Below are 9664 nucleotides of genomic sequence, written 5' to 3'. Positions count from 1 at the left end.
TGTGAGATATTCACGATGAGGCAGTAACGTCACTCATGACGTAATGTCAGCCATAGATGGCGCCATATGCTTGATAGTCACCTCTCCCGCAAAAGCTTCTGTAGGTTTACCAGGGCCCTGCAGAGCCCAGCTTATACTTTTTAACTGACATTTGTTTTTTCTCCAGTTAGGTCCCTTGTCAGCACTTGCATCGAGAAATGGATATTTTTTTCTAAACCACTGGGCAGAGTGATACCCCTCACCCACAAGCCCCATTGTGCCAGCATAGCACATCGGCTCACCAGTCAACCATCAATTTTAAGAAAGGAGAACGGTCAGTAACTTGCATTTAATTTATTTTACATTTTGTTACCAACATCAAAACAAGTATTGGGCGTCATTGCAGTAAATATGGCTTTTACAATTTGCCTGGTATTTAAACACCTCCAACAATATTAGTAATCATGGTTTCAAAATGGTAACGTTCAAGAAGATGTTCTGGGGAATTGATGCTGTCAGAATGACATACCCTTGACTGTTGGAGTAGAACTAAAGAAAGTGCAGAATCACAGATCAGTAAAATGTAAGCATCTATTTATGAAAATGCAACTTTATATTAAATGCTAAAATGTTCTAAATCAAAGAGCACTCAGTAACTTCTCTAAATCAATTTTTGCTTTTGCATTTTTCCAAGCAGCAGCCATGCTCTTTCGGCCTCGGCAGGCGCGCTTCTCACTCTTCTGTCTGTTCGACCTGCAGATAGTAGTGACAGTCCCCGGTGAACGTTCCGGAGATGCTTGATTTGTTGCCAAACATGGTGTGAATTTTGGCCAAATAAGGCAACTTCATTGTGGCTTTTTGCACCGTCGCTTTCAGCGTCACTGCTTTGCCTGCAGGAACGTCAAACGTGAGCGGTATAATGAAAGGTCTCTGTTGAGAAAAAAAAAGCATTGAAGATCTGAGAGTTTAGAAATGTTCACATATTTACAAACAACATTTGTATAAGCCATGAGTGACTCATAATTGCATCAACCTTGTGTTCAGCGCTCTAGTTCTCTCCCTTTATAGATATATTCATGCCATGGCAGTGAAAATATTCAATGCGAAATAACAGTGTCTTCCGTAAAAAACATCCGTGCATTTGTACAGAGCAAATGTGAAATGTCACTTTCATACCACAGTACAGCAATACAGCAACAATGGCAAGAGGAAAATGCTCATTTCTGCTTGACTGAAAACATGTTACGATTACTTCACACAGGGAAAAAGTTATCCTATCAGTCATGAGGCTTCTTCAATGTAATTTCACGTTAGCGCATAAAGTTAACCCCTTGAGTCTTTGCTTTCATTAAATACATGGAAAATGACATGGCATAAATCATGTATGTATTTGCAAGTATAACATGCTTTTCATTGCCATTGTAGAGAGAGTAGAGGGGTGTCATGACCCTCTTGCAACTTTACCTGCTGTGATCTGTCATAAATATCTATATAATCTATATAATCAATGTATATATCTACATATCTTTATCTGTCCATAAATATGAGGTGTCAGGCACTCCCACAATCAAAAAGCAATAAAAAACCTCAGTGGGTCAATGTAAAGTCCCGCTTTTACTCCGTCGCCAATTTAGGACCTCCATTATCAGCACCTCTCTTGTTACCGTTGTTTACCGGACAGGTCTGCATACATGCAGCGGGGCTCTTCCACGGCTGGGCCAGCCGTACAAAACCACAAAAAAAAGGGTTACCCTCAACAGAAGAGCCCACACAGGTAGGTCGAGCCTATTTATTTTAATGAAGGTCACAGCGTGGTAAAACGGCAGCTTTAACATCCTTATCCGCAAACCGATGCGTTTCGGGCTCCAGCCCTTTGTCACAGGCATAGTTTAGGACGTACATGGCAGTTTGTGAACTTAAATTCATTACTGGTACCCACCCAGTGGGCGTAACCTCCCCAAGGCCTTCTGGTACCTGTAGTGCGCAATAGTGTTTCTCAAGTGAGGTGTCACGTACTCCCACAATCAAAAAGCAATACAAAACCTCAGTGGGTTGTTATAAAGTCCCACTTTTACTCCGTTGTCAATTTAGAACCTCCATTATCGGCACCTGTCCTGTTACCGGTGTTCTCCAGTTGACTCTCCAGGACTCTCATTTTGCCCATCCATGCCTTTTAATTACACCGAGACTCAAATTGATTTGTAAGCAAACTCAAGCTTAAAGTGGCATGTGCTCAAACCTGTTAGAAATCATGAGCAACAAGGGGGGGTACACCAAGATACCAGTTTAGACCTTAACATTGGTGATGTTGACACATTGGTTACATTGCATCAGTTGGAATCCAATAGGGTTGAAGATGCAAATAAGGGTACAATTGAAATTGCCTTGTCTGAACTTAATATAGCATACCAAAAAAACAGCTCAAACTAAGTTCAAACCCCGTTCCACTTTTTACCCTCCTCTGGGGCACGATAATATCGACACCTTTCATGAAGTGATCAATACCAATCTGTTAAAATTTAGACACAAGAAATGGTTTAGGGCTCAGAGAACCAATAACCTAACATTTACACAGAGACAAGCCCTTACAACTTTAGCAGAGGACCAGAATATTGTGAACCGCCCTGCGGATAAGGGTGGGAACATTGTTATCCTTAACAGAGCTAACTATGTGATGGAAGCATTATGCCAACTTAATGATACTAATTTTTACATGGTGGTGAACAGGGAAGTATACTCTAATAGTGTGGAAGCAATCAGGGAGAAGCTTAGCAACTGGAAAGATATGGGTATACTCGAATGGGAGGAGTACTGTTTGAAAAAAAAAAAGATCATTCAATCCTCCCTGTGATGTACCTACTCCCCAAGGTCCACAAGGATAAAGACAACCCCCCTGGGAGGCCCATCGTATCCTCAAGGGGAAGTGTCACCGAAAATGACACTTAATATGTGGACCACTTCTTACGGGATTTTGTGTGTAATCTGCCTTCCCACATTAAAGATACCAAGGATTTTCTGGGTAAGGTTGAGGGTCTGCATTGGGAAGAAAACTTTCTTCTTATCACACTAGACGTTAACTCCCTCTATACAATGATCAACCACAACCAAGGTATAGAGGCGTGCAAACAATTTTTACAAACTAGGAACATGAGGTACAAGGCCCATACCACAATGCTGTTGGAAATGATAGAGTTCTGTCTTACCAACAACATTTTCCTCTTTGATGGAACTCTGTTTAAACAAACCACAGGTACCACGATGGGGACTTGTTTTGCCCCATCGTTTGCAAATCTGTTCCTTGGCAAATGGGAGAAAGAGATATCCATGGATAATTCTATGTTTCCAGAGATTGAAAAAGTCATATTATGGCTACGCTATATATTGATGATATTTTTGTGGTATGGAAAGGGGGGGGGGAACTGGAGCCATTAGTTTCATCAGTAAGCTGAATAAGAACATCTATAACTTAACCCTTACTAGTACACTCAGTAGAACATCTGTGGAGTTTCTGGATACCAAGGTTGAGGTTAGTGGTGATATGCTCCAGACCAAACTTTTCCATAAAGAAACTGCAGGTAACACCTTACTACATGCCCAAAGCAGCCACTCGGACCCATTGAAATGGAGTATTCCGTATGGGGAGCTGTTGAGGGCAAAACGCAACTGTAGTACCACCACGGCATTTATTGAAGAAAAACGCATCATGATTGACAGATTCAAGGACAGAGGCTATTCACAGTGGGTACTTAACAGAGCCATTAGGAAAGTAGACATAAATTGAGACAGAAATTGACAAAGAAAATACCACTAGGATTATTCTTACATATAATAGGATCTCCAAAAACATCAGGAACATATTTTCTAGACATTGGGATATACTTAATATACTGCCATTAAAATATTGGGAAAGTCGTTCTGGCCAAAATCACGGACTGGGTGATTGACAAGGAGGTCCTTTCTAACCTCCAATATGGAGCAGTGTCTGAATCTGCATCTCTTAATGAGCAAATACACGATAGCTAAAGAAGGTTCTTTATACATGTTTTATTTTGGTCCTTTTTCAGCGTTCGACCTGGTTAACAGGTCGAAGCTGTGGACTATTTTGCTAGATATGGACATTGAATCTTCTCTAGTTCATTTTTTTGGCTGATCTGCATCAGGATATTTTTGCAACAGTAAGGGTTACGCAGGATGGCAAATGTACAAGGCATTTTAAGCTAGGGAGGGGCATCCGACAGGGATGTATTTTGGCCCCGATTCTTTTTACCCTTTATATCAATGCTTTAGAAAAATCATTGGTGGAGGCTTGTTTGGATATTCCGCGTGTAGGAGAACTGATCATTCCGGTCCTCCTATATGTGGCTGATGCAGTACTATTAGCTCGTACTCTGTAGGCCTTCTGCGGCTTTTGAATGCCTTTGGTGATTTTATGAAATCCTTGGATCTGATAGTTAATCCCATATTATGATAGCAGGTAAAAGAAATAGGAAAACTAAATTGTTTTATTGTAATGGAGCAGAGGTCTCTAGAGGGCCCTCTTTTACTTACTTGGGGGTGCTATTCGATGAAAGAGGTTCCTGAGTCCCCCAACAGAAGGCAAAAAAGAATGCCATAGTCAGGTCAACGATAGCCTCTCAGCGATTGGGTGCTAGACCTTTTGAAGCCATGCTTGGAACTTATAGATCCAAATGTTTGGCTATTGCCACGTATGGCTCAATGATTTGGGGCTATAAACAGCAGGAAGAGATACAGAAGGTGGAAAAAAGATTTTTAAGAACCCTTTTGTCCTTCTCTCAATCTACCTCTACTTTTGCCATCCATCAGGAACTTGGAATGGGCTATGTATCTGATTTAATGAGAATTGCCCTGCTGGTTTGTTGGCTCAAAATCTCGCATAATCCAGGCTTAACCCAGAATCATTGTATCCTGCGGGACTGTGTCTCCCTGGATAAAGCCAGTAGTATCCCATAGTTGGCTTATGTTAAGCATATGTTTTTTTAAACTAGGACTCTCTGATCTTTTTGACCTCCCGGAAGGCATCAGAAAGGAAGATGTGAAATGGACTAAAGCACAACTATTGAACATATTTATGTTGGAACGTGAGGAGCGGGAGCTACAGAAACCTCTTGTGAGGGCACATTATCTGATAATATCCTCTCCATCAATTGAGCCCTACTTGAGAATAGTGACCAAGCCCTTCCATCGGTGGCTCCTGACTAGATTCCGTCTTAACTTAATTCATTCTTCCCTGGGTACCATCTCGGGCTGGTCTAAACCTAGAATCTAGATCCATGTCATTGTGATAATTTTTCACCACAGGACACATTGCACTTTATGATGTTTTGTGATTTTTATATAGAAATACGAAGGAGGTTTCTAGTTCCTGTATTTGAGGGGCAAGGGTTTCTTACAGGTCAAGCCAGCTCTTCTTTATCTGCAAACGCTTAGCAACACCTGGGACATTTTTAACATCGCTAGCTTTCTGGTTGCAGCTGTATGACTTAAAAAAAAAAAGATTTTCTTTGACAAATCCTGTTTGAAATCATCTATTTTCTCATAGAATGAATTTGATATGTACCTGTTTTTAACTTTAATGAAATATTTACTCAAAAATGTTGATTTTATTTCTTCTTTAAAAAAAATAAAAAAATACGCCCATAATTGTTTTATATTTGATATGATTGTGCTAATTTTTAAATGTGTATTGTACTTTTTGTGATTTAAATAATCGAATAAAAGTGGCTTGACTGACTGAATGTATATATGTATTATGATAAATTACCTGTTCTGTAATGGCTGCCATAACTCCGGATTCGAACTCACAGTCCTATGTCGATTTCCATCTTAAGTGTATTGTTCATGTTTCCACCTACTGGATAAATTGCACAGTGTGTTGTTTGTCTCCATACATGTGAGCAAACATTGTGTTTTGCGTTGAAGTAGAATAAACCTCATTTGGATATTTGTGAACGCAAACATCCACAACAGCTTCAACACCCAGACCTCTCCGACAGCTGCTGACACCCCAGACTCACCCCCCCCAGCCACACCGGTCGCCTGATCTCCTGGAACCACGTCAATGAGAAAGACACCATCAAGACCATGAACACAATCCACTCCGGCTCACCATCTGACCCCTGCCCCACCACATCTTCAACAAAGCAAGCTCCATCATCGCACCCCAACTCGGCAAGATCTTCAACAACTCATTCAAGAGCGCCACCTTCCCGGAAAGCTGAAAACACACAGAGATCAACGCCCTGCTCAAGAAACCCAAGGCCGACCCAAAGGACCTCAAAAACTTCCGGCCCATCTCCCTGCTCCCGTTCCTGGCAAAAGTCATCAAAAAGATCTTCAACAAACAACTGACCCAATTCCTCGAAGATAACAACACCATGGACTCATCCCAATCCGGATTCCGTAGCAACCATAGCACCGAAACCGCCCTCATCGCTGCCACCGGCGACATCAGGGCCCTGCTGGACAACGGCGAAACCGTGGCCCTCATCCTCCTGGACCTCTCGGCCACCTTTGACACCATCTGCCACCACACCCTTCGCACACACATCTACAGCACAGGGATCCGCGACAAAGCCCTGGACTGGATCACCTCCTTCCTCACTGACAGAACTCAGAGAGTCCGCCTCCCTCCATTCCAATCTGAAGCCACCAAGATCACCTGCGGCGTACCCCAAGGATCATCCCTCAGCCCGACCCTCTTCAACGTCTACATGACACCGCTCACCAACATCGTCCAATTGCATGACCTCAACTTTGTCTCCTACGCCGACGACACCCAGCTAATCCTCCCCCTCACCAAAGAGTCCGCCACCGCCAAAACCAACTTACACGCAGGGATGAAGCCGTCGCCGAATAGATGAAGAGCAGTCGCCTGAAACTGAACTCGGACAAGACAGAGGTCCTCATCCTCGGCTCCCCCCCTCCTCCTGGGACGACTCCTGGTGGCCAGCCTCGCTGGGAGCTGCACCAACACCCACCAACCACGCATGCAACCTGGGGTTCATCCTAGACTCCTCTCTGTCAATGACCTAACAAGTCAATGCCGTCCCCTCCTTCCGGTTCAACACCCTCCGCATGCTTCGCAAGATCTACAGATGGATCCCCACCGAAACCAGAAGGATGGTCACCCAGGCCCTCGTCACCAGCAGGCTGGACTACAGCAATATCCTCTATGCAGGAACCATGACCACACTAAAGAAGAGACTCCAACGCATACAAAATGTCTCCGCACGCCTCATCCTCAACATCCCCTGCCACAGCCACATCACTGCCCACCTGAGGGACCTACACTGGCTTCCTGTCAACAAGAGGATCACCTTCAAGCTCCTCACTCATGCTTACAAAGCTCCCCTCGCCACCGTCCCACGCATCCACCGAACAACCTCCAGCGGCAGATCCTCCTCACACCTCGCCCCCAAGACTTGGAACACCCTCCCCATCCACCTGCGACAGACCCAGGACCTGCTGACCTTCCGGAGACTCCTCAAGACCTGGCTGTTTGATCAGTAACTGCTCCCCCCCCCTCGGTGAGACCCTCACGGGTGAGTAGCGCGCTCTACAAATGTTTGATTGACTGATTGTTTGTCTATATTCTATTTTAGATAACATGCAACCATGGAAATTGATATACACAAGAGTTGTATTGATGATGAGTTACTAATGATGTTCACCTGAATTAATTTAAGTGAGAACTATATATTGATGATAATAGTGAATATATAGGTTTTAGTGTGACTGAATTGAGAAATAATACTTAACAGTTTTACTTGGGCTTCTAAACCATTTGTTAACAATGCATTTATACTAAATTGTCATGCTTTGTTTTGTTATTATATAAAATGTCCAGTCTGTTTGATATACTAATACTATACAGTAGTGAAGTTGCTAGTGACCCATTATTGTAATATGTAGGAACTGTATGATTTGTACATCAACACTTGGATGTTATTAATTGCAAATATTTTCTGTATGTATTTCTCTGCAGCTCTGATGAATCCCTTTATTGGGATGAAATGCGTTGGCTGAGCTGGCATATTTATTGTGACAAGTTGAACAGAAAATTGAAGAATAAAACCCAACAGATTTTATATATACAATAGGGTGTGATTGGAATTTATTGGGTGGACCATGCAGGAACTGGAAAATTTCCACAACAGCACAAACTTTTGGAAATGTAATGAATTTTATTTTTGATGAAGTGATTAAGGACTTATGGAATTTTTGATGCTTCTCTCTATTTTTGTACTGCTTTCAGAAATGTTTATGAAAGGGGTTCTTTTACCTCTGGGGTCAAGCACCATAACTTATAGATCACTTGATATTTGAACCTGTGCAGTGGGGTAGGACCATTACTGGCAAATTTGTTGACTATCTCTCTCAGTCTGTCTATTACACAGTGACAGTCACCACTATTTATGGTTCATCCACACTTTGTCTTCAAACCACTTTTGATTTCCCATTAACTTTGCCCCAATTGATGGATCTGCACCAAGGCTTAACATATGCAGCCAATTTATATATTCTTCCATCTATGAGAAAATATAGAAGCGGGGTAAAAAAGATGTTCTTTCCCATTTTAGCTCCCATAAGAATTTCTCGCCTTTTTGATTACAGCAATAATTGCTGAACTAATTGAAACCAAATTGTGTATGAAATTAGAGCCTTATTGAGAAATCATGTTTTTCAAGATTTAGTGTGTGTGTTTTCAGTAGTCTTTGAATTTTAAAAAGGTGCCAGGTTGGCTAGAAAGGATTAATACATTTGTATATCTTGTTTGTTGAAAAGCCATTTCGTGATAAAGGTTTTCTATCTTGTGACAAATGTGCATGTGTAAGACATTGGGTTACTGGTTGAGGGAGGCAAAACCCAACTCAATCATGAACCACAATCCTTGTCAGGGTGAAGTCACAAGCAACACCAAATTAACGTGTGCTGAACCTCCTGGTAGCTTGGCACAGAGTAGTCAGTCTTAACGTAGAGGCAATGTGCAAAGTATCTATGCAACACTTCAAACAGTGCCAAAGTCTAAACACACGACAAAAAGATTCCACGCCAGATGTAGAAAAATAAATGAAACTCTAATAAATAAAACAAAACAAAAATGACCAAAAATTCAATCAGTAGAACTGGTGATGTGCAGTTTTAAAGATTTCAGTGAAAGAGAGCCAAAAAAGCACAAAGAGTCAACTGTGAATGTTTGGTCACTCTGGATGGGAACAAAGTCACATGTTTAGGCACACAGCGATGGAGTGAGGGCTGGCCACACGGAACCAATTGGGCCCGCTGAACAAGAGTACCTTAAATCCTGGCTGCAGAGTCTTGTTAGGTCCTACTTTGATGATACATTGCACAGCTCAGGTGAATTTTCGGTTTCGAGAAATTGCAAAGTTGTGATGCAAGGTCATGCGTCGTGGTCAAGGATCTTGTCAATCAGGGCTTGTGTTGCGAAGTCCAGAGTCAGGGACGCATTGTGCAGTCAAACCGATTCAGCAGTTCTAAGGAGCTGCAAGAATGTGATGTCAAGGCAGCCGTCGAGAAGAGATTTACTATGCTGGGACCTGCGTTGGGGAAGCTTTGCACAGCCAGTGGGCTGTAAGGTCGATGCAAAGTCCTTGTACTTAGAGAAACCTCACAATGGCGGTGACTTATTAGCTCTGCTTGGATT

At 42.4% G+C, this 9664-nt stretch overlaps 1 protein-coding gene across 1 annotated transcript in view; it reads right to left on the bottom strand.

Moving 5' to 3' along the window:
* Positions 1 to 318: 318 nt before the first annotated feature.
* Positions 319 to 9664, bottom strand: part of LOC146863372 (uncharacterized) — an 85849-nt gene continuing 76503 nt past the window's right edge. The window contains exon 4 of the mRNA XM_085642801.1: positions 319 to 909. Within this exon, the coding sequence (XP_085498927.1) occupies positions 712 to 909 (198 nt within the window). The 3' untranslated portion in view covers positions 319 to 711. The remainder of the gene's footprint in view (positions 910 to 9664) is intronic.

The sequence above is a fragment of the Triturus cristatus genome, chromosome 2_2 (assembly GCF_964204655.1).
Source record: "Triturus cristatus chromosome 2_2, aTriCri1.1, whole genome shotgun sequence".
Classification (NCBI taxonomy): Eukaryota; Metazoa; Chordata; class Amphibia; order Caudata; family Salamandridae; genus Triturus; species Triturus cristatus.
This window is presented reverse-complemented; position numbering and strand designations above follow the sequence as displayed.